The following is a 26,879-nucleotide window of genomic DNA, read 5'->3' on the forward strand; positions in this document are numbered from 1 at the left end:
AAAGCGGACTCTTTGGCTAATGTGGGTGCAATAAACGGCGATATTTATGAAAGACCAATTGCTTACAATGAATTTTTCGCATTTGTACGTCAGAATACGATCATCAGTTGGCAAAATTCATGGACTAAAGAGGAACTGGAAAGGTGGTTACATTCCATAATTCCCAAGGTATCGACGAACCCGTGGTTCAAGGGGTTGGATGTAGGTCGAGATTTCATTTGCGTGATGTCTCGGCTTATGTCCAACCACTATAGATTTGACGCGCATCTCCGTCGTATTGGGCTCGAAGAAAGCGGTATCTGTGCCTGTGGTGAAGGTTATCACGACATAGAGCACGTTGTTTGGTCATGCCCTGTACACCGTGACGCCAGGTCTAAACTTGTAGCTTCCCTTCAGGCCGGAGGTAGACGGCCAGCTGTTCCTGTTCGTGATGTCTTGGCGAGCCGTGACCTACTCTACATGACCCTTATATACGTTTTCCTTAAATTCATCCATGCCTCTGTCTAGTCCCGTTCCCCTCCGTCTACACCCAACAAAACGACAAGAACACGTTTGAACCTTAAGCACAAAACCAGCAACCAGACCCCGCACAATAGAACCAGGACCCAAGGACTACGAGCCTCTGTCCCAACTCACGACATCGTGGCTCAGCAGTACGAATCCATACATGCCATTCGACGATTATCAGACGACCATTGAACAACAAAACACAGATTGGAAATTCCATGCTAGTTTTAAGTTAGACTTAATTTCAGCTCGTATTCGGCAGCGAGGATAAAAAATTTGCTTTAGTTTTTAAGTCATCAGATATAATTGGCGCCGTTAAACATTAAATTGTATTTGTGCCGTGTCAAATAAATGTTAAGTGAAGAAAAAAAAAATTAAATAGAAAACTTTATTTTTCATAAAAACTACAAAAAATGAGCAGTTTTGGTTATCTCATCCTTGCAACATTTATGGTTATCTTATCATGAAGAAATAAAAAACAAAAAAGTCAAATTTAAAAAAAAAAAAATAAAGGCTCTATTGGTTTATTTATGGCCCGATTATTCACACGGCGCACAGTGGGGCGACTCCATACAAAGGCTGGCCAAGCAAAAAAAGTGTCGATAAATGAGACAAAAACTTGGTATTTACATAATTTTGGGGCGCTGAACACGAATTTGGCATCCATTTTTTGTTTGGGGCCGTCCATAAAGCACGAAATCCAATTTTTAATATTTTTGTCACTTTTTTCCTTTTTCATAGAATTATATAATCTTTGACCACAAGTAGTGCCACCGGGCGTCCTACCCATTGAAAAAAAAACGTAATTTATTGACGACCCCTCGAACTAAACAAATTTTGCCTAAATATATATATATATTTTTTAAATAAACTACAACAACATAAGTAATACAAACTAATTACAAATTGAAAAAATCATCAACAGCATCATCATCTTTCGCTGTGATCGCTTAAATCTCGTGTTGAATTGTTTCCAGAAAATTTGAAGTTCATTATACTTATCAGCAGGAAAAATGTCTTTCGCTGCAATTTTCATTTCTTCTAGTAATTTTCGATGTTTCATTGTTTTATATATATATATATATATGTTATCTTCCTAATCCGGTTTCTATGGTTGAAAGAGGACATTCAAATACATGTATAACACCATGAATTGACAACTTACTAGACATTGAATTGGGTGGTGCCGCTGAAGTTGAAGGCTCCATAATAAAATTCAACGAATTTATGAATTTGAAAACTAAGACACTGGAATGACACAACGTTCTAAATGAATACGAAAAGATGCGGAGGGCGACGACTGTTCTTTGTTTTTTTCTCATAAACCAAAATGTGCGCTTTACTTTTGTATGCCAACCAGTGCGAATCAATTTGCTTGCTGGATTTGCTGCTAGTATTTAACACTTCAATCAGTTTAGCGTATTTCATGATCAGCTTGGTTCCAGTGTACACTGAGCCAGGAATGGAATCTAGCAGAACGATATTATTTTTTAACATAAAATGAGCTCGAATAAAATTACGTTTTGAAATAATGTTCCTTTGATTTTTTTTACGCGAGTGCCCAGTCTTGATATTTTTCTTCAGGCGGTCTTGATATTTTTCCAAATAAGAAACTTTTTTTCAAAACAGAAGTTTTCTTGTTATCAGACATGTGTTACGGATCACAAAACAGAGCGGCTAGAACTTTTTCAAGCGAAAAAAAATTTGGGCATCAGAGGGTTAAGTACTTAAAAAACTTCTGTACACGTTTTGCTAGATTCCATTCCTGGTCCAGTGTTCAGTGTTACGTCTGTTAGTCTGTGATTTGACGTTCTACACGCAAACAGGTGACAATTGTTTTGATAGTTTTGCATTGATTTTTTTTAGCTGCCTTAGAGCGGTGCCCCGAAATAATTTTCTTATTTCCCGAAATCCGGTTTGCTGGGGATATGTTCCGAATCTTAGAAACTTTATGAATATTTGAACAGAATCTTACAATTATTGGTTCAAAGGTCATAAAATTACTTCCACAGGCCGGGGTTTGAGCGTTTCGGTGATATGCCTCGAAAATCGACCTTCCGGAATGGATTACACTTGGGTTTCAGAGGCCATAGAAACAAATTCATTTAGATTCCTAATTAGCGACTTCCGGTTTCCGAAAACACAACCATGAATGGTTGAATACCACCCAATATGGGTATTTCCGGAATCGAATTGATGCTCTGAGATCCAAACACAACTTCAGATGCTATTTTTTATTCGAAGATTCCGGTCTGCGGTAAACAGTAAAAATTGACCAAATACCACCCCATATGAGTTATTTCGGAATCGGAATGATGCCAAAAGACTTGAAAACAATCCCAGACGCCATCTTGAATGGCGAAAATGGCCGAATACCAATATGTGTATTTCAGGGTTCGGGATGATGCGCAGACACCTGAAATAAACTTCAAACGCGATTTTCAAATTCAAAATGGTGACTCTGGTTTCTGGAAAACATCCAAAATTGACCAAATATCATTCATATGAGTACTTTTGGAATCGGAATGATGCGAAGAGACCTGAACACGACTTCAGACGAACCGGAAGTCAGATAATCTAAGGAAGCAGGCACGAAAAGAGTGGGATGCATATAGATCAGCTCTTACTACGTACAATAAAGAAATAAAGAAATCTTAACGCAAAACTGGAGGCACACATGCGAATATATCGAAAGTACTCCAGTGGTTGCTAGGTTACAAAAAGTTCTATCACAAGATCATTCTAATGGTTTAGGCACTTTTAAATATAACAGCGGAGCTTTCACTTCCACCGTCACATAAACTTTGAACCTAATGATGGGGGTACACTTCCCAGAATCTTCAGCAGTCGTGAGCGAAAGTGCGTGTTCGTGTTGTCTTTATTTCGAAAGCATATAAAAAGGACAAAACGAGTCCAAAATCGTTTAGACCAGTTAGCCTTTCGTCATTTATATTGAAATTGATGGAAAAACTCATCGATGACTAAGTCAGAATATCTGAAGCCAAAATCTTTGAATAAATATCAATTTGCTTATCAGCATAACAAATCCACAGTAACAGCACTTCATGCAGTAACAGAAATTGAAAAAACATTCAAAGTCAAAGAAATTATGCTAGCAGCATTTCTAGACATCGAAGGCGCTTTTGATAATGCATCCTATAATTCAATGAAAGGTGTTATGATAAAACGTAACTTCGACAAAACTATCGTTGACTGGATATTTGAAATGTTACAAAAAAGAGAAATAACTTGCAATCATGGAGGCTCAACAGTCACAGTAAGGACTGCAAAAGGATGCCCACAGGGAGGAGTTCTCTCACCCCTGTTGTGGTCATTAGTGGTTGATGAACTGTTGACACAACTAGAATCACAGGGATATAGTAGTTATAGTTCGTGGAAAATATGAGCATGTAATCAGAGATAGACTCCAACATGCTCTAAATTTAACTACAATGTGGTGCAAAAAAGAGGAACTTACGATAAAGCCGAAGAAAACTAACGTTATTCTATTTACACGCAGGAAAAAAAATCAAAATTCCTGACTTATGTCTTAATGGAACGAAGTTAGAACTTTCTCAAGAAGTCAACTACTTAGGAGTAACTCTAGACAGCAAATTAAACTGGAGCTTACATATGGAAAAAATAATAAATAAGGCTACAAGTGCCTTATGGATCAGTAAAAAAACCTTTGGTAACAAATGGGGATTGAAGCCAAAGGCGATCTATTGGATCTATACAGCTATCGTTAGACCCAGAATAACATATACGTCCTTTGTATGGTGGCCAACAACAAATGTCAGGTATGCTCAAAAGAAGCTGGAAAAGTTGCAAAGACTTGCCACAATTTCCATCACGAGAGCAATTCAAAGTACTCCTTCAGAGGCACTAGAAGCAATGTTAAGCTTACTTGCATCTATTTGTACAATTAGAAGCAGAAAAAAGCGCACTGAGGCTACAAAGAACAAAAAAGTTCCTTGAAGGATACCTAGGGGAAACCTCAGTATACTTGAAAGTTTCAAAATCAATGCAATGTTATCTCAGGAAGACTGGATGGATAGGCAGTACAACTTTGAACGACTATTCCAAGTGACTGAGCCAAGTCGCACTGAATGGGAATCAGGTGGGCCTAACAATAGGGTTGGCGCTGGGGTGGCAGGTCCTGGAGTCAATCTATCAATACCTATGGGAGAGTGGCCAACAGTATTTCAAGCAGAAATACAGGCAATAATTGAAGGAAATGAAAAAGCTGATCTGTTGGCGAGAAATGGATCAATGCAGTTGTTCATAGGGCCAGAACCGTTTTGTGGGATCTCAGAATGTGCCCTCAAAATGGAAACTTAGGAAGTGGGAAAAATCAATGATAGAAAACATTTGGAAAAACAATAATTAAGCTCGACAATCGAAAAAATTTATTGCACCCCAAAAAAACAGTAACCAGCGATTGCTCAGTATCTCAAAAAAAGACGTATGTTCCTTCAGTGGCCTTGTATCGGGACACTGCCCAAGTAAACATAACTTTAAACAGATAGGTAAATGGCAAATTGATGCCTGTCGCTTTTGTAACCTAGATAAAGAAACCTCGGAACATTTATTATGTGACTGTGAAACACTCTTTCAAAAGAGGAAGCAATTCTTTGATAAACACTCAATACAACCATTAGATATCTGGATGACTTCTCCCAATAAGGCAGTGAACTTTATTCGTTCAATAATACCTTATTGGGAAGATGCCTATATTCAGCAAGTGGAAACCATTCAACCTAATAGAGGTACGACACCCTGATGAGGCTTACATCAAATAGGGGCCCGCCACAAAAGACCAAATCTCTGGTGGCAGTGGAAAATGTACCCACCAGGAAAAAAAACCAGAAGTCAACATCTAGAGTTTGAAAATGGCGTCCGAAGTCGATTTCCGGTCTCAGAGCGTCATTTTAATTCCAGAAATACGTATACTGGGGGGTACTCGACCATTTTGGGTTGTTTGCTAGAAACCAGCAGGCGACATCTTGGAATCCAAAATGGCGTCTGGTGTCATTTAATGGTCTCAGAGCATCATCCCGATCCAAAAATACGCAGGTATTTGGCAACATTTTGTTGTTTTTCAGAAACCGGAAGTCGCCTTTTGGAATCCAAAACGGTGTCTGGGGTCGTTATTCAGTCTCTGGACATCATCTCGATTACGGAAATACACTTATTGGAGGGTATTTGTCCATCTTAGGCTGTTTTCTAGAAACCGAAAGTCGCCATCTTGAAATTCCAAATGGCGTCTGGGGCATTTTCCGATCTGCGGGCATCATGTGGTTGCTAAAATAAACATTGGATGGTATTTGACCTTGTTTTTTCATTATTTCCATGGCTTCTAGAAGCCTCAATCTATCCCGGAAGGACTATTTTGAAAGCATATCAACAAAAGCATTAAAATGGTTGTAAGATTCTATTAAAAAAATCATAAAACCATAATATTCTTCAGTTTCGGAGCATATCCGCATATCACTAGTTATTCTTGAATAATTTCTGTACAAAAACATCGTTATTGAACACATTTTTTCATTACGGTTAATGGCACTTAGTGCGTACTTTTGCCCAGCGCACAGTGGGGCGACTCCATACAAAGGCTGGCCAAGCAAAAAAAGTGTCGATAAATGCGACAAAAACTTGGTATTTACATAATTTTGGGGCGCTGAACACGAATTTGGCATCAATTTTTTGTTTGGGGCCATCCATAAAGCACGAAATCCAATTTTTAATATTTTTTGTCACTTTTTTCCTTTTTCATAGAATTATATAATCTTTGACCACAAGTAGTGCCACCGGGCGTCCTACCCATTGAAAAAATTAACGTAATTACCGAAATAAACGAAATAAATAAATTTTGCCTAAAAATATATATATATATATATATATATATATATATATATATATATATATATATATATATATATATATATATATATATATATATATATATATATATATATATATATATATATTTTTAGTAAACTAAAACAACATAAGTAATACAAACTAATTACAAATTGAAAAAATCATCATCAGCATCATCATCTTCCGCTGTGATCGCTTAAATCTCGTGTTGAATTGTTTCCAGAAAAATTGAAGTTCATTATACTTATCAGCAGGAAACATGTCTTTCGCTGCAATTTTCATTTCTTCTAGTGATTTTCGATGTTTCATTGTTTTATATATATATATATGTTATCTTCCTAATCCGGTTTCTATGGTTACAAGAGGACATTCTAATACATGTATAACACCATGAATTGACAACTTACTAGACATTGAATTAGGTGGTGCCGCTGAAGTTGAAGGCTCCATAATAAAATTCAACGAATTTATGAATTTGAAAACTAAGACACTGGAATGACACAACGTTCTAAATGAATACGAAAAGATGCGGAGGGCGACGACTGTTCTTTGTTTTTTTTTCTCATAAAGCAAAATGTGTGCTTTACTTTTGTATGCAAACGAGTGCGAAGCAAAAGCAATCTTTAAACGGGCTATTGTTAGCCGGAGTTTGATGGAGTGAATTTGCTGCTAGTATTTAACACTTCCATCGGTTTAGCAAATTTCATGATCATAAATTGAAAACTAAAAAAATCTGTTATCGCTTTTTTCACTAAAGTGACGATTTGCGCAGTTTTGCGCAGCAGCAGACAGTATGCATTTGAAAGCTTACGTTTCTACCTAAATTTTGAATGCAGTCACAACCGTGGCAAACTGCGGCAACTAAACTTTTAAGCTACTTTTCTACAAAAAATCACGTTTTTTTTAATTTTTTCTAGTGTCAGGCCTACTATGACCAAATTTTATAATATCAAATGAAAAGGGTTTGTTTTACACAATATTTACAACAACTTTTCCTTTGACGTCAAAAAAATCCAAGCTATCATTGAAGCTACAGACCGTTTCAAAGTAATGTACTTTTTTTCAAGAAAAAGACAAAAACCGTCAGTTCGCCAAGCTTTGAAAAGTCATAAAAAATTCAGATTTTATGATATTGCGTCCAAATTCTTGATTTAGACACTTGAATGTTATAGCAATGAAGGAAAAATATTATGAAACAGCTAACGAAAAAAATTTTTTTGGCTGATGGCCAGCGATTCCCCACTGTGCGGCGTGACAACGCCTTCCTGACGAAAATTGTCAGTAGGTACCTTCTTAAAACACACCCTTCCACTCATCCACACGGAAGGCGCAATTGCGCCGTCTCGAGTTTCGCCGTGTGCTCACCTTCTCGTCGTCATGCCATCCAATTTATGTTTATTAGAGAAAAAAAAATAAAGCAACACACTTTTCGAATCACCAGCAGTCGGAAAATGATACAACACGGCCAAAAGAAGGCGACACAAGACCGCGTGGAAGGCACAATGCGTCTACACGAAAGGCAGTCGAGTGCGCAATAGAAGGCGGCGAACGACCACCTTCTTTGCTAGAAGGCGAAGCTAAAAGGTTTTGGTTAAAAGGCGTCCCAACGGAAGGCGCGATTACGCCTTTTGATTTGTATGGAGAAGGCGTCATTACGCCGTGTGTGTATTCGCCTTTTTGTTAAGTTTAACCACATTCTCTTATCTTCTTCAGTCGAAAGATTCCATAATGCGCATGTAATTTGTGTAACCAGCGGAACAAGACTGAGGGTGCTCTTGCTTACACAACGATATAACTCTATCGTTTTGCGCCTTGGAACGTCAAGCGACTAATCGCTACTAAGAAAGCATTTACTTCAAAGTCAAGCTCTCGTGAGCTCTTGAAAAAATTATTAATCTTCAATAACTTGCTTATTTGCCATGAGAAGGGCAGTTTGTTGTTCAAAATCGGCTATGCTGATTTCAACCATTGTGCTGCCCTGTCAGTGGGGAAATAAGGTGCTTTGACAAAATGCTGTAAAAGCTGTTTTCACACTTAGTAAATGATACGGTCGCGGCAGATTTTGATTGCTAGGATCCAGCCCAGAATGCTTGCTTGTGTTGTTGCCAAAATAAGGCAAAGCTTCATCACCGGGTAGAAGAGCAAAGCCCCCAACCGGCAAATCGAAACGTTTGATGCTGCCGCGCTGCTGCTGAGATATGCGACTAATCGCTGAGGGATTTGTTTAAGCCGAAAGCAAATTCGGAAAACCGGCTGATACTGTCGCTATTCGCGATGCCACCGCGGGACCGTCCGTGCTTCCCATCATCTACCAAAACGAAATGCGCATTGTTTACTGATCACTTTCCTAGTGTTTATAATACAACCATGGCCACTATTAAAGAAGCTGTACTCGCCGCTTCCGATGTCCCAATGAACATTATTTTGGCTGATGTTCCTGAAATTACCGAAAAATTACTACTGAGGGCGACGGAACGATTAAAGACTTCCAATGCTCCTGGGTCTGATGGTGTACCTGCTATTGTCATGAACTCGCAAAACCAATGACAAAAATATTCAACTTGCTCGCATGTTTCTCCGGTATTAACAAAAGAGAAATAGACAAGATGATACCAACTATCGTGGAATCACATAACTAATCGCCTGCTATTTTACAAAATGAGCAGCATTTCTACTGATCAACTAACCCGATCGTGCCTTGACAACTAACTTGCTTTGCTCCGTCTTGGATTGTGTATCTCACATTGAAAATGGAAAACAGGTTGATTCTGTACATACGGATTTGGAAGTGGCGTTCGATAAAATTGACCAACGAATTCTACTCGGCGAACTCTCAAGAATGAGTGTCTCCGAAAGCCTGGTTAAATGGCTGCAATCGTTCTTTTGTGACAGAAGTCTGAGCGTAAAACTTGGATCCTACACATCCCGACGGTTTACAAACACATCCGGTGTTCAACATGGAAGAATCCTTAGTTTTAGTTTAAATAGTTTATTTGACACGGCACGATACATCTTAAGTTTTTTTTGAGCCAAGTACAATTCTTATTATGTCTAAATTAGCAGGAAAAAGAGGGAGGCACTATTTTTATTTCTCGCGGCCGACTACGAACTAGTGGGGATTAAAGGTGAGAGGGGGGGAGTACAATCTTGACTTAAAACTATTTTAGCACTTTGTTTTTCAACTGGTAGAGCAGTAATGGTGATGTGGCGCAGTTTTGGACTGAAGTGTTTGCGTAAACATAGATGTTGGTTCCGTTCCCGTGTCTCCAGCATAGTGGTATTCTGACAAGCAGACAAAATAATTTTAAATTTGAATGTCGGCAACTTTCAAAAAACGATATAGCTGTGTCATGTACTTGAGATTACCGCTACCCAGGATGTCTCTAACGGGAACTTTCGGTTGTTTTACTCGGGCCCGAAGGGAATCTTGGACCTAGCACCAGAGAATTCGGTACACGACCAAACAACATGCTCAATGTCGTGGTAGCCATCGCCACAAATGCAGTGATTACTTTCCACAAGCCCTATACGAAAGAGATGCGTGTTTAACGTATAGTGCTTGGACATAAGACTGGACATCACGCGAATGAAGTCTCGACCTACATCCAACCCCTTGAACCATGCTTTCGTCGATACCTCAGGAAAAATGGAATGTATCCACCGTCCCAGTTAATCTGTATCCCATGATAATTGCCAACTTTTGAGCGTCCTCTGACGCAAAATACTGAAAAATTCATCATAGGCAATTGGTCTATCATAAATAGTGCCATCAATCGCACCCACCTTAGCTGAAGCGTCAGCCTATTCATAGCCCGGAATGGAACAATGAAAAGGGACCCACGCTAAGTTAACCGGGTAATTTTTATCTGTTAAAGCACTTAAAAACCGCCGTATTTTCCCCAGGCAATACGGGGTGTGTTTTACAGTTTTCATCGATCGCAGAGCCTCAATGGCACTGAGACTGTCTGTGAAGATGAAGTAGTGGTCAGCGGGTAGGGTTTCGATGATCCCAAGGGAGTACTGAATAGCAGCAAGTTCTGCGACGTACACGGAAGCAGGAGCATCGAGTTTGTAGAAGGCGGTAAAATTTTCGTGAAAAACACCGAAGCCAGTGGACTCATCTAGGTTAGATCCGTCAGTGTAAAACATTTTATCACAACTAACATGTTTAAACTTATTGGAAAAAATCTAAGGGATCTCTTGCGGTCGCAATTGATCCGGGATACCAGAAATGTCTTCTTTCATGGTGGTGTCGAAGAATATAGCATTACAAGAAGTATCTAAAAGTGCGACATTGAAAGGAACGTATGAAGAAGGGTTAATATCTTGGGCCATATAGTCAAAATATAAAATCATAAATCTGGATTGAGATTGAAGGTCGACCAACCTCTCAAAACTTTCAATTACTGATGGGTTCACAACTGTGCATCTTATTAGCAACCGGTAAGAGAGATTCCGAAAACGATGTTTTAACGGAAGAATACCCGCTAGCACTTCAAGACTTATCGTATGGGTCGACTGCATACAGCCCAGGGCAATACTCAAACAACGATATTGTATTCTTTCTAATTTTATAATATGCGTGTTCGCAGCGGAGCGAAAGCAGAAACAACCGTATTCAAGAACGGACAGTATTGTTGTTTGGTATAACCTTAGAAGGTCTCCTGGGTGAGAACCCCACCAAGTTCCGGTACGAAGAAAATTAATCCTCTGTTGGCATTTTCGTGTCAGAAACCTAATATGGCAAGCCCAGGTGCATTTAGAGTCGAACCAGACCCCGAGATATTTAGCGACTAAAACCTGAGTGATCGTTTTACCCGTTAATAGTAGCTGCAGCTGAGCTGGGTTATGCTTCCTAGAAAACACGACCAGCTCAGTTTTCTCCGGGGAGAATTCGATACCCAGCTTAAGAGCCCATGCAGACAAATTGTCTAAGGTATCTTGCAATGGTCCTTGCAGATCGTTAGTCTCGCTTCCAGTAATGGAAACTACGCTATCGTCTGCCAGTTGCCTTAGCGTGCATGAATTTGCAAGTCATTCATCGATGTCATTGACGTAAAAGTTATAGAAGAGAGGGCTTAAACATGAGCCTGTAAGAAATACATATGCTTTTCTGACAACAAATTGAGCAAAAAGTTATTCAAATTTGGTGAAAGTCCCTGCGAATGAAGTTTCTCGCTTAATACTTCTACAGAGACAGAGTCAAAAGCCCCCTTAATGTCCAAGAATGCAGAAGCCATTTGCTCTTTTCGAGCAAAGGCGACCTTTGCCCCGGCGGAAGCCAAATTGAGTATCTGAAAGTAAACCATTTGTTTCGACCCATTTGTCTAACCGTAAGAGGATCATTTTCTAATTCATTCATTAATTTCCGGAGGCAATAGAGCATAGCAATCGGCCTAGAAGAATTGTGATCAGGAGCAGGTTTTCCGGGTTTTCGAATAGCAATGACTTTTACTTCCCTCCAGTCGTGCGGAACAATGTTTAGCTCAAGAAATTTGTTGAACAAGTCCCACAAGCGTCTTTTTGCAGAGTCGGGTAGATTCTTCAACAGGTTGAATTTGATTCTATCCAACCCTGGAGCTTTATTGTTGCACGAAAGGAGGGCCATTGAAAATTCCAACATCGAGAATGGAGGCTCTCCCGTGGGTACTAAAAACGCATCGCGAAGAGTTTTCTGTTCCGGTACAGAGTCCGGACAGACCTTTTTGGCAAAGTCGAATATCCAGCGGCCTGAATACTACTCGCTTTCATTAGAAACGTTACGATTCCGCATGCCGTGGCCGTGTCCCAAAGAGTGCTCATCGCTGTTTCCATCGACAACGCGTTTACAAACCGACGCCAGTAACCGCGTTTTTTCGCTTTAATTAAACTCGTCATCTGCCTATCCAGTACATCGTACTTTCGGAGCAGATCAAGAGTACCGTGTTTTCGGAAGGCCAAATACACCGAGGACCTTTGCGCGTACAGGTCAGAGCACTCTTTGTCCCACCACTTGTTGGGAGGACGCTGTCTAATCGTTACCCCGGGTATCGGTTTCGTCTGAGGTTGAGTCGCGGCGTCGATGATCAAGTCAGAAAGGAACGCGAATTCTTTCTCCGGAGGAAGTTCCTCGTGAGGCTCGATGGTATTCAATATGATGGTCTCATAACGCTTCCAATCAATATTACGTGTGGGTCGTATGAAATATTGATCGGATCTGAGGGGGTAGAACCATTAGCAATTGAAATAACGATTGGTAGATGATCACTACCGTGGGGATCATTGATTACTTTCCACCGGCAATCTAACGCTAGTGAGGTCGAGCAAAGGGATAGGTCAATCACGCTTTCACGTGCTGGAGGATTAGGTACACGTGTCGCTTCCCAAGTATTTAAAAGCGTCATGTTGAAGTCGTCGATCAAGTTACAAATCACAGAAGATCGGTTGTCGTCGTATAGCGACCCCCATTGCGAACAGTGAGAGTTGAAAGCTCCCAAAATCAAAAAAGGTGCGGAAAGCAATTCTGCTATGTCAGAAAGTTGCCTCTGTTCATTCCGCACAGATGGAGGAATATATATATCGAAGCAAGGCAAATGTCTTTTCCATTCATATTCGTTTGAACGACAACGATTTCAAAATTCGAGAGCGAGGGGAGGTCGATTCTGAAAAAGGAATAGCACTTTTTGATCCCTAAAAGTACCCCTCCACCGCGTGAGTTTCGGTCTCGACGAATGATGTTAAAATCGTGGAAATTGGGTTGGCCATTTGAATTAAGAAAAGTTTCACAGAGCGCAAACGCATCACAATTGAATGTGCTTATCAAATGAGAAAATAGATCGAATTTGGGGATGATACTTCTGCAATTCCACTGTAATACAGTGATAGAATTCCTAACCTCTTTCGATGTATTAGTCATCTAAAGCTATGATAGCTGAAATGAGGGGCCAAGTTGCTGCTAGTTGCTTTAAAAAGGTTTTCACTGTAGGGAGAAGGGCAAGAAGAATGTTTTAAAGGGATCTGTTATGTTGAATGTTTTGAATATCCAGTCCACAATATCAGAGAAATTTATGAACCCTGTTTCTTTTTTATCCTCTGACCGAAAAACGGGTGCACGAGGGGTTTTTGGTGCCCCGGGAAGCGGTGGATACTCCTGGTTTGATTTAAAATTAAAACCGGGAGGTACTTGCTTCGGCTTTTCTTCACCGCTTCCTTTGTATGTTGATTTATTGGTCATTCCGCCTGGGGTTATCTTACGACCTTTGCGTGAAAGATTAGGAGAGTTGAGCATTCTCCTCTTCCTAGATCCTTCTGGCAAGGCATAAGAACACCCTTCGCCGGGATCGTCGGATGTCTCCTCATCGGTTGGCAGAAAGGAAAATATGTTTCCTGATGAGGGTGGCTCAGCCCTTTCAAGCATTTCTGCAAAAGAGCGCTTTGATCGTTCCTTGAGGGAACGCTTAATTTTCTCCTCGCGCTGTTTATACGCGGGACATACCGAAAGTTCATGCCGGGGGCCACCGCAATAAAGGCACTTTTCAGTGTCCTCACTGCAAGCGGTCTCAGCGTGATTCCCTCCGCATTTGCTGCAGCGTGCCTTGTTGCAGCAGTAGGTGACTGTATGACCCAACTGCTTGCAATTTTGGCAGTGCATAACCCGCGGCACAAACAGGCGTACAGGTAGACGAACCCTGTCCAAACGGATGTAGTTCGGCAGTGCGGATCCGGCAAATGTCACTCGGAAGGAATCCGAAGGAAAGAATTTCTTCTTCCCTTCCTCGATGGACACTGAATGCAATTGCTTGCAATCCAGTACCTTTACACTTTGCATCAGGGGGTTCTTGAAACAGCCAACCCCGTAACGCAAAATGTCTTCGACAGTGAGATTTCCTTCGGTAACCACACCGTCGATTTCTACATCCTTGGTAGGGATGTACACGCGATACTCTCTCGTGAAAAGCTCGTGGCAAGCAATTGCATTTGCTTGCTTCAAGCTATTGCAAAATATTCAATGGCTTTTTAATAGGCCTGAAAAAAACAACTTAAGGACCGCCAGCGGCATCTGGGTAAGCTTTAACCCGTACCGGGACCTTCGGTACTGGACTAGGTACATGGGAAGGTACAGGGGAAGGTAGAGGAGAACTGAGGGGAGAGATATCAATCTCTTCCCCATTTGGACCTACATCCAGGTATAATCCCACCTGCATGTTGTCCATATTTCGCGGGAGCGTTTCGCTCTACCGCGCGCAAACGATAAATTACGTATATGGGGGGATCAAATAATGTATAACGAATTTTAAAACAATTTTCCAAAACAAAAGGGATCAAATAGAAAAAAAGACGATGGTATTTGAGATAAAAAAAAAATACTAATAATAAAAGCGAATACTTCACCAGTGTGCTGTGTTAGCTATTATCCTTTCCCACGAAAAGGCTACATGTAACCTATTAACATTCATTATTTGTAAACCCGAGCTCTTCGCTCTTATTCAAATCATTTCACACCTCCAATCGAAAATGAGTCTACATGTCTACATGGCCTTACAACATTTTCCAGACAACTTTCCCATCCTCATTTCAATACGACTTTAAGCAATACATTTCACAAGCACTTGAAGTGACAAACCTTACAACATCTTTCCATACCATATTATCCACATCTCATAAATAACATGCACCGTGAGAAGCATGAGTCGATGCAACTCTTAAGCCGAACGTAAACATTGAGCAGGCCAAGAAGTGCAACGTCTCGCATTTCACATATCGTTACTAACCTACATTCTAATTCTTACAAGCAGCACTCACCACGCTCAGGAACTCAAGCGCTCCGCGTAGCGCGCAACTATATCTTTCTCAAATACAAATATATCTTTCTCTTTCCCTTAAGTAGACTAATTATAATCGATTCCTATTGGAACGAAAGTTTAAGCGCAATTAGAATAGAACCGATGTATGTTTAAGAAGATAAAGGAAAACCAACTGAAGGTTTCATTATTGTAAACTTAAAATGAAATAAACAGAATTGTTACAACCATCATTGGAGTTAGACTGATTCTCACAAATGCCGAAACCCATCATATGGCAAACCGTGACAGTCTAAGTCAGTTTTAGGACTTAGAAAAATTTACTAGTGAAACAACAGTCCAATTCACTTTCAATATCATCATACCAGATTTCCTAAATTATTTATCTACGCGCCCTCCTGGTTGCACGTTGGATCAATCCGATGATCCGATGATGAACGACAGGCTGAACCGGCGCTAGGGGCTAACTAGCGCCCGGTGGCGCGGGGAACTTTTTCGGCTGCTGGATGATATGGATGATGTGACACCGAAATCAAAATAATCAGTGGCCGTCTGTGCACAATACACAGTCTGCGACACTTCTGTAAAAGGCAGGCGGTGGCGCGGGGAATTCACTCCAGCTGCTGGATGTACAAACTATCGCAACACCGGCACCGAAAACACAAGCAACACAGCCGTCGTCGAACAATGCGTATTGTTCTGAATTGTACGATAGATCTGTACGGAGCGATGTTTGTTTGCTTCCTATTGCAACGAAAGCAGAGGAGCGAATGGGAAGAATTCTTGGGCCACTTCTTTTTATAGTGTAATTCAATAAAAGTTGCAGTTCGTCTTAGAATTGGCTGTAAACTGATCAATGCTGATTATATAGAGATTTTTGTGGTCGTTAAAGAATTATTCGACTGTAAAAAGCTGCAAGCATTGTTAATTTTTTATTGGAGGATTAGTGCCAACAACTCCCAATGATCAGGAACTTTTTTTTGACCAGTTTTTGACCATAACACTCTTTATTCCGATGCTCCATTCACTCTCGTTTTAAAGTTTTACTTTTCTCCGACATGCACTGACTTGGAATTCACTTTCCCCATTCACTCCATAAAAAGCAATATATAACGTAAACTAAAGCCACTTAGGTATAAAAATATCATACTAAAACCAATTAAAAGAGTTAAAAGGTTGTAAATAATCATAATTTTACCAACACCAACAAACACATTGAAGTTCAAAACGATATTGATCACTTTTCATAAGTTTTTCGAGGTTTTTCGGTGAAATTGTGTAAACTAAATACGAATTATTTCGAAATCTATAACCAACCCTTACAATCATTCAATCATAATGAATTTCGCAAAAAATATATGAAAGCTTTAATTTTCAATTAACCTCATTTCACCTAAACCACCTGTCGTTATCGTTAAAAATAGCCAAGTTTGTACTGGTACGTTTTTGATGATCTTACCAAAGACAGGCAGGAATAACTGGGTACTGTCATCTCTTGAGTGTGCATGGACTGTTCGAATCTCGTGTTTTGATATAACGTGTGGCAGAATTCCGCAAGGTTTAAGCCTGTAGGTATAAATTGCTCAAAGGGAAACGTTTTAATATCACTACGAATCGAGTCCGTGCTTTAACACACTTTTACATTTCCCTCCCGTTGACCATCTTCATTAGCACCCTAAGACTCGGCAGAAAGTGATCCTACTGAAGAAAAGCAAACAACACTCCTCATCTCATCACAAGCCCGTTCTTGTTACACAAACAAACGTTTGATCAAAAATAAAACAGATGCTACAGTCATATATATATATATATATATATATATATATATATATATATATATATATATATATATATATATATATATATATATATATATATATATATATATATATATATATATATATATATATATATATATATATATATATATATATATATATATATATATATATATGGCCCATTGCGACCAGTGATTTCGATCTTTTGTGGCACTTTTCATAATAGCTTTTCACTATATTGGTAATTGTTTACACAATTTAACTTTAGCTTCTACCATACATACCACACCTGTCGAACCGAATCGACAAGCACCTAAAAAACGATTACAAACACATACGACTTGCACACCGCAACATAAAAACAGTTAAACAGTTGTTCACAAATGTTAAAGACCCCATTCCACATGAACACCAAAGCAACGTCATCTACAACATACCGTGCAAAGACTGCAGCGCCTGCTACGTGGGAATGACAACAAACATGCTTAAAACTAGAATTAGTGGACACCGGACGCACTATAACACCTGGGACAAACTACTGCAACAAGGTTACAACGAAACAGATACCCAAATTAGTACACTTAAGGAAAAAACAGCACTAATGCATCACAGTATCACACAGAATCACCGGTTTGATTTTCAACAAACAAAAATTATAGACAGACACAACAAACCACAAGCACTCCCGTTTTTAGAAATTTGCCATATTGCCAACACAGAAAATAGCATAAACAAACGCACAGACACTGAGGGACTGAACACCATATACGCTGGTATTATACACTCGATAAAGAACATCAACCAAAACAAAACAGACAACCATGACAGCTAATCCACTACCACCAAAACTCAAAGCTGTACAATCTCGCAAACACACCCATAGCAAGCCGTCAAGAATTAGTAGACTACAGAGGAAGACACGAAACCAACAGCTTAGAATATTTATTACCCGATTAAGTGAAATTGCCATAAAAGTGCTTGAAAAAAGTAAGTGCTAGAAAAAGCTTTAGAAGCTTATACAGTGTAGCACACAAAAATAGGTACACATGCAGTAAGTACAGTTTATAGAGGAAAGTTACAAATCTGTTTTAAGCGAACAATACCTTTTACATATAGCCAAAGTGGGACGCCATTTGTAATACACACCAGACAACCGATGTTGGACACCAACACACTTAACAATAGAACGATTATCCTTTCTGTAAGTAAGCTAACACAGACATAAAACATAAACCAGTAACGAAAGAGGAAAACAACACACAATGTATATTTTCAGACTCCTTGAAAAAGGTGAAATAAAGTCACCGAAACTGTCGGAATAAGAGGGAAAAAAAACAAATCGTTTTGCTAGTATACACGGACTGATTAAGCCGATAAACCCATCAAATTTAGCTTCTACGATTTACTACTAATAGCAACCTTTTTTTAAGTTAGTGTTATTTTACCAAAACCGAAAAAATTGTTGTAGGTTTACTGGAAATAATTTAGATTTAATATTGAAATAAATCACTATGAAATTATTTAAAGTTGTACTAAAAGTGCAAGCAAACTATGGGCATAATTTTTTTCCCACGAACTTTTGCTGACCTTCTAGTCTGTTTACAATGTTGATCATCGAAACTGACTTTTTAAAACTCCTAACTTTTGAACACGTACAAAACGACATTAACGTGATTTGATTTTATACGAAAAATATTCCTCGTAATATTTTCATTAATACATCTTTGAATACTAATAACAATAACTTTCATTTTTATAATTGAACTCTAAACAAAACTTATTTTAGTTTCATTATCTATATTTATCTTATGAGCGTTTGAATGAATTCCTGTGTGGGAAACCTGCTCCTGTAGGCGATAAAAACTCACTACCCATACAATTATTTTTAAGAATTACCTATCATTTACTATCATCCAAGTGGCAGTAGCAAACCGTTTGTCACGATCCAAAGACACAGGTCTGCTTCTACTTCATTGCCATCAGAGTAAAAATTACATCAATGACTCAGCTTTAGGAAACCCGTTTAACTTGCAGTCACGGAAGAGCATCGTTTTTATTACTATGTATTGACAATTTCTGTTTTTTTTTAAATTAAATAAATAGAAAAAAATATGATAAGGTTTGTTTTGATATCCCATGGCTGAATTCATGTTCATTTTAAATCACTTAAGGTTGTAAAAAATAAGCGCAGCTATTGCAAATAAGACATATTTTTCGCATGTGATACTTACTCTCGCAAATGACCACTCATCGGCGGCGTCTGCCGCTGGATCCAACTCGTACACGAATTCACATGGTTTCCCATACAGAAATCCGTACGTAGGGTTCTGCACTAAGTCGACCACCTCGAAGCTACGCTGCGAATTGTACAGTGTCGTATTCACACGCACCTCCAGCCCCCCATCGGACGGTACGCATTTCCGTCGGTGGAATACGTGTCCCTGGGGGCAGCACATTCGCACGCACAGTCGAACCGCGCACGGACAGCCCCGGATGTAGTTGGCTACGAACTTTTTCTCTGAAAAGTGCTCATAGTCATAGTCGATCGTCCGATAATACTTGGGCTTGTACAAAATATTGTTGTGGATGATATTTCCCAAACCGTCGCGAACCCCATCGGTAATGTTGACTGAGTCGATGAAATCACACGGTAAACTATCGCACGTGATGTACTTCACACTGAAGACCGCGAGGAACGAGCAGATATACTTGAAACTGGGCTTCATGATGCACAACAATTTCAAGCCTTAGCACTGAAAATAAAAACTTTTTTCACAATCTTCAAAATTCCTTCACACGTCGTAAACTTTGCTCATCACAACTTTATGCATAATGTTTTGTCTATCACAGATTCACAAATTTCTTTCAAAAAGACCACTTCGTGTCAATTGCAGATGCTGAACCGCTGACTGATCTGTCGGAGAAATTCAAAAAGAAAATGTTACAAATCTTGTCACTTCATATATTGAGGCTGAGAGTGAAATTCATTCGTATTTGATGATAAACACGTGAAACGTTAGACAGTGACGCAAAGCTACCAGCTGTTCGTATAACTCATGAAAACCTGCTTCAGATTTGAAAGTAACGAATAAAAAAAAACACACAAATGGTCAATGTTCAGCGGATTGGCTAAAATAAACAAGCCAATTCAGTGGCGGACACCTGTAGCTGTTGCGTGCTCTTACCTGCAAGATGCATAAGATTTCCGACACAGGAAATTCTGATGTACAAAACTGTTGAAAGAACACCGCCAGGTAGTCACTTGGATTTGCCGGAAAGTAAGTATTTATTTGTGTAACGCTAAATGAAGAAATATTTCTGGTCGGCATCGGAATATTTTGTAGAATGAGAAACTATTTTCCTTTTTGAAAGTTTTCCTTAGCCTTATGCAAGTCGTGTCTGGTGTCTTACAAATAATCTTATCCTTTGTACTGGACACTTTATCTTATCAAATTTATATTAAACTTTACTACTAAAATTTACTATCGATCGGCGAATTTATTTTTGCGTTTGAAAACGGATTCAAACTCGGAAGTACAACTCATTATCATCGATAAGAGATAATTCGCTTCTATTTAAAACCAGTTATTACCTAACAAAATAATCTTCAAACAGTACACATTTGCACATGTGAATTAATCGTGCAATATATGTATTCGGTACATTTTACTATCAAGATCAGTGAACCTGCCATCAGTTGTTGTATCAACTGATAACAACGAAACGCCAACAAAACAGCTTATTTTAAGTTCTTCAGCAAATGAAAACGTCAATGTTTATCTTGACGATTTTGATGATCGACAACGGTATGAATTCGATAATCATCAAAACAAAATTCAAATAGATTTATCCCAATTGGATATAACATGCCGATACTACTTATGAAGACCGGACATTTGAGTGAATTCCATTCCATTTCAATAATATTTTGTTAGTGGAGGAATGAAAAAATAATAATTCCTGCAAACTGACTTGTAAATATAATAAAACGAAGTGGTTCTGCCTAGTTTCGAGTCAAATATCTTAATGACGTTACTTCGAAGTTTGATTGAATTTAGATAGTCGTGGCGAACGATATTGAAGAGGTAGGGTAGAACACGACACAGCGATTTTAATCATGACAATGACTGTATTTATAAGGATGAAACCGGTCGGAAACTAATCTGGAATAACTGTTATGACAAGGGTTGTTCACAATATTTGAAGGTGTGTGTTTCATCCGTGTTCTGGCAACATTTTGAAGATGGACATTTATTTACGGGTTGTACACAGTTCTAAACACTGTTTTCCAAAAAAAAGCTTTTTTACTGATTCATTTTTGCTTACCTTAATTTTTGTACGATTTCCCAAATTATTACAGAATGTTTTTACGATATTTCAGCTCGGTACACAATTTCACCCGAAAGAAAAACAAAACAATCCAGGAAATTTCGAATCAAACAGTTTAAGCAATCGGTTACGGAAAAAAACTCTATACCTAGTTCCGAATGTTGAAATAATTATTTTAAAGGAACAATTTAACTTGCTACTAGTTTACCCTTCTACTCTGTAACGCGACATCCGCTCGTTTATTACTCACCATTTAGAAACACCAACAGAAGCAGAAAAAACCACCAGCTAAATGACAAACTTGACCACGTGCTACTCACTCAAACTGTTGCTTCAAGTAGGAAACCAAACTATTTTGATCTTCGTGGTATCACAATATTTAGCACACATACAAGTCACTTTTTGACACATAAAACGAGCTGCACAACTTTATATTTGCATCCTATCAATACCGTTTACCGTTAGCCACTGACTATAAAGATTCGATTCAGTATTTCTTCGGAAGACCTTTGATAAGTTACGTATCTTATCGAATGTCAGTATCGACTGGCGCGGATTTCGAATCAACACGACCTACGTTTAGAGTGTCAATAGGCGATAAGACCGTGAGGTTTTACTGAGCACCGGTAGTGGTGGATTCGCCTCAAAAAGTGTGTTATTTCAAAGTACGAAGAAGATGTTGCTAAACAAACTGGAAAGGTTAAAATACGTTCTATACTTATATACTCAGAAAAACAAGCAATGAAGTGAACTATAAACTAAGAAACGATGGAAACTAATACACATAAGTTTTGGTAATCCAAAGGTCGCCAAACGGCAGTACCCATAGAACGTACCTCCCGCAACAAAACAAGTTTTTTCACTTTTGAATTTCGGGGAATCTCCACGAAATGTAAAAATTCCGGTTTTTGAAATAACTGCGGGCGTAAACAGTCGAGCCTTGTTTATACCTACTGGAGGTGTAAAAAATTTAATCATTGAGTCGAAGTTGTATATTTCTTTTCGCACAATTGTTCGAAAGCCACAATAGTTATTCAAACCACAACAAATGTTTCAATTGTGGTATGTATAGCAAGTCAACACTTACTGTGGACAAAATGAGTTCATATTTTGGGGAACATACTGTAGCTGTTCATAGGATTCTACAGAAGCCTCTATCATTATTGGAATTTCAATTGGTTTGAGTAAGGTATATATCTCCGGCTTCCAAACTGTCGAATATAAATAACAAGTCTGTCTGGAAAGGTCAGGTGACTTTGAACTCTGTTTGGATTTAGAGGTGGTTGCCAAATAACACTAGAAAAAAACGGGTTTCAATTTTCGATGAACAGAGATGTAGCAAACTGGAAGAAAAAATAATGTACCACTCGACTATCGACAAGTACTTATTCTCATTTACACCTGAATAAACATTCGCTAACCAATTGAGCAAATACAAGTATGAACCTCGCAAATCACAGCTAATATGTTATATATTGAAACAGGCTATCTGAAATTGGACCGAAATCCGTACACCTAAGCACATGATAATCTTCGACGCTCAATATAAAATCAAGAAATCACATATTGCTTTAAACTGACATGTTTACTTATAAGTCTACTTATATTTTATCACTATTTTCAAGCAAAATGATTAAAATCACTCTGAAACTCGAAAAAATCATGTTTTAATAGAACATGTTTTGAATCGAAATCCGTACACAGTTTTTTGTCTGAATCAAAACCCGTACACTTTTGAATCGAAATCCGCACACACGCGATATAGACTGGATTAGAGTCCATACAGAAATAAATCAAAATCCGTATAGATATAGAAGTACATGAATGAACATCTTTTATTTATAATTTATCTTTAAATTTACGAATAAATATATTTTGAGGATCAATTTGTTCCTAAAGTTTCACACGGTTTTCTTAATTTTTTATATCAGCTGAAATAGTGCAATTTTTCGTAGCGTTTCGTTGCGGCACCCCTTATTGTAGCAACCGGAACGCCGGAACCTTTCGAAGCTTCCCGGTACGACTTTCCCTAGCGCACCTCAGTCACAGCTCCTTCGAATTTGTTTGCCGTATATTTATACTTGTTTTCTTCCATTATATGCTGAAAACAAGAAGAAAGTTCAACAATATATGCATGATACACACGCTGTACGGATTTCGATTCAAGCAATTAACAAGAATCAAAATCCGTACGGCACAGTTTTTGTTGAATAAATACAATTTACACTATTCACCAGACAACTTACAGCTCGAAAATGACGAAGACTAAACTTTTCCATCAATTTCAAGAAGATTCACAGAGTAAAACACGTATTTCCCACTTAAAAAACGTTTTCATCTGAAGAACGTTTTCTTAGTAAATTCTCTAACGATACAATAAAATGACAACTGAAACCGATACACGATTGATTTCTTATTTTTATTATTTTTATTTCATGGCCTACTGACGCATAGTTTAATTTAACAGAAGGCCAACAGCTCAACGGACATGTACATGTAACTATCATATGAATTTTTATTTTTATAATGCTTAAAATTGAAGAAAAACGTCAAGGTGTACGGATTTCGATGCTGTACGGGTTTCGATCCAGCACGGTATACATGATTGTGACTGCCTCTGCACAGTGAGGCGACTCCATACAAAGGCTGGCCAAGCAAAATAAGTGACGATAAATGACAAAAACTTGGTATTTACATAATTTTGGGGCGCCGAACACGAATTTGGCATCCATTTTTTGTTTGGGGCCGTCCATAAAGCACGAAATCCAACTTATAATATATTTTGACACTTTTTTCCTTTTTTATAGAATTATATGATCTTTGACCACAAGTAGTGCCACCGGGCGTTCTCCCCATTTAAAAGATACGTAATTTATGGACGACCCCTCGAACTAAACAAACTTTGTCTAAATATATATATTTTTTAATAAACTAAAACAACATAAGTAATACAAACTAATTACAAATTGAAAAAATCATCATCAGCATCATCATCTTCCGCTGTGATCGCTTAAATCTCGTGTTGAATTGTTTCCAGAAAAATTGAAGTTCATTATACTTATCAGCAGGAAATATGTCTTTCGCTGCAATTTTCATTTCTTCTAGTGATTTTCGATGTTTCATTGTTTTATATATATGTTATCTTCCTAATCCGGTTTCTATGGTTACAAGAGGACATTCAAATACAAGTATAACACCATGAATAGACAACTTACTAGACATTGAATTAGGTGGTGCCGCTGAAGTTGAAGGCTCCATAATAAAATTCAACGAATTTATGAATTCGAAAACTAAGACACTGGAATGACACAACGTTCTAAATGAATACGAAAAGATGTGGAGGGCGACGACTGTTCTTTGTTTTTTTCTCATAAACCAAAATGTGCGCTTTACTTTTGTATGCCAACCAGTGCAAAGCAAAAGCAATCTTCAAACGGGATATTGTTAGCCGGAGTTTGATGGTATGGATTTGCTGCTAGTATTTAACACTTCAATCAGTTTAGCGTATTTCATGATCATAAATTGAAAAGGGCTGAATGTTTTTAATATTGTTTTAAATTTGCAGAAAGTGATAAAGTTTGACATAATTAAAAGTTTCATAAAGATTTATTTACTATTTTCTTATTTAACACTTATTTTATAACTTTCAATTGATAAATTTTGTAATTTTTGCCCAAATATTTATTTTATTCTTACGAATTCAGTTCGATATCATGAATTTCCATTAATGGGGTATCATGGTTAAGAGTAAAATTAATCCTGGAAGAAATTTCAACCTCAAAAAAAATGAAAAAAACTGCTATTGCTTTTTTCACTAAAGTGACAATTTACGCAGCTTTACGCAGCAGCGGACGGTATGCATTTGAAAGCTTACGTTTTTACCTAAATTTTAAATGTAATCACAACCGTGGCAAACTGCGGCAACTAAACTTTTAAGCTACTTTTCTACTAAAAATCACGTTTTTTTTAATTTTTTCTAGTGTCAAGCCTATTATGACTGAATTTTACAATATCTAATGATAAGGGTTTGTTTTGCACAATATTTACAACAACTTTTTCTTTGACGTCAAAAAAATCCAAGCTATCATTGAAGCTACAGAGCGTTTCAAAGTAATGTACTTTTTTTCAAAAAAATGACAAAAAACGTCAGTTCGCCAAGCTTTGAAAAGTCATAAAAAATTCAGATTTCATGATATTGCGCCCAAATTTTGGATTTAGACACTTGAATGTTATAGCAATAAAGGAAAATATTATGAAACAGCTAACGAAAAAAATTTTTTTGGCTGATGGCCAGCGATTCCCCACTGTGCTCTGGTTCAAATGTAAATTCGATAACATGTTAGCTGTCGCACCAGGTTGTATTTTTCACTTACCATAACTTTAATAATAATAAATAATTTTTTTATTACAATATTTATAATAAGTTGAAACTCCAATTAGGGGAATTGTGGGTAAAATGAACAGGGGTGGTAAAATGGACATCCGTTTAAATCTCAACTATTACGTTGAAAAATAGTACAAACTTCTTTGGCACCTTATGTTAGAGGCACTATAAGCTATTTGAGACAAAATATGCGACATGAAACAGTCAAACAGTCAAATTAATAAACAAAAACAAAAAACACGTGTACATTCATGGTGGTGATGTTATTTTTGGCCTACAGAAATAAAGGTTTTTTCTAGTGTAAAACAGTATTTTATAACGGATTTTCAATACTTCTGTACTATATCTGTACTCATACTACTAACCACAAAAATCATCAAAGGTTAGTAATTGTTTAAATGATTTTCTCGAAATATTTAGGTATTTTCAATAATATGTATGTGCGGGTAAAATGGACAGCCCATGATGATGGTGAAAAATTGTGTTTATTTCCATTGAAAAAACTAGATGCTTCGTGTTTATATCAGAAAAACGCAATGGTAATTCGTACCGATGAACAGATGACCACGGCTAAACGTACCATTGAATGCGGAATGTCCGTAAAAAAAGCTTCTGCCATCTCTCAGTTTCTTGCAGATAAGGTCACATATTGTTATCAATTTTTCGACAAACGGTGAAAATTGAACTGTTGGAGAATTCATAAGTGTGTCACGTGCTATGGAACAACATTTTACTATCCGTGAAGGGATAATTAATGTTCACGCCCGAGGTGTTCATATTACCACCTCCCTATGTTCATTTTACCCACACGTGTCCATTTTACCCCCAAAAAACTGCTTTCGAAAATGCTCATGAAAACTACGAAAAATACTATAGTTTAGTACTTCTTCTTATTTTTTTTATCAACCATTAGTGACTTAGTTAATGTGCGCTATCGACTCATAGTTGTAGTGTTAAACTGTGGAGGAAATTGGGAAATGGGTTAGGGGGTCCATTTTATCACCCCTTCCCCTACTTAATTTAAATCAATGTATACAATACTTAGTCTACCTGCTTACTAATTTACTACACGGGCTGAAAATTCTTGAGTCTGTTTACTAAAAAAGGGGATTTTGTTTGAAAAAAAAAGTTTCGTACTTTGATATAGTCTTCATCTAGAGTACAGTACACTAAGGTGATTTTGATCACTGAAAATGGGTAAAATCGCACTTAAACAAA

The 26,879-nt window shown here is 38.0% G+C and overlaps 1 protein-coding gene across 5 annotated transcripts in view; it reads right to left on the reverse strand.

The window, feature by feature from the left end:
* LOC129725494 (G-protein coupled receptor Mth2-like) overlaps positions 1-26,879 on the reverse strand; it is a 111,075-nt gene that overhangs the window by 66,776 nt on the left and 17,420 nt on the right. For 4 of the 5 annotated variants that reach the window (XM_055681418.1, XM_055681420.1, XM_055681422.1 and 1 more), the window contains exon 2: positions 19,180-19,862. In XM_055681418.1, the coding sequence (XP_055537393.1) occupies positions 19,180-19,674 (495 nt within the window). In that variant the 5' untranslated portion in view covers positions 19,675-19,862. Of the gene's footprint in view, positions 1-19,179; positions 19,863-21,527; positions 21,732-26,879 lie in introns of those variants that run through there. The other variant, XM_055681419.1, reaches the window with a different exon arrangement.

Source organism: Wyeomyia smithii, chromosome 2 (genome assembly GCF_029784165.1).
Source record: "Wyeomyia smithii strain HCP4-BCI-WySm-NY-G18 chromosome 2, ASM2978416v1, whole genome shotgun sequence".
NCBI classification, from domain to species: Eukaryota; Metazoa; Arthropoda; class Insecta; order Diptera; family Culicidae; genus Wyeomyia; species Wyeomyia smithii.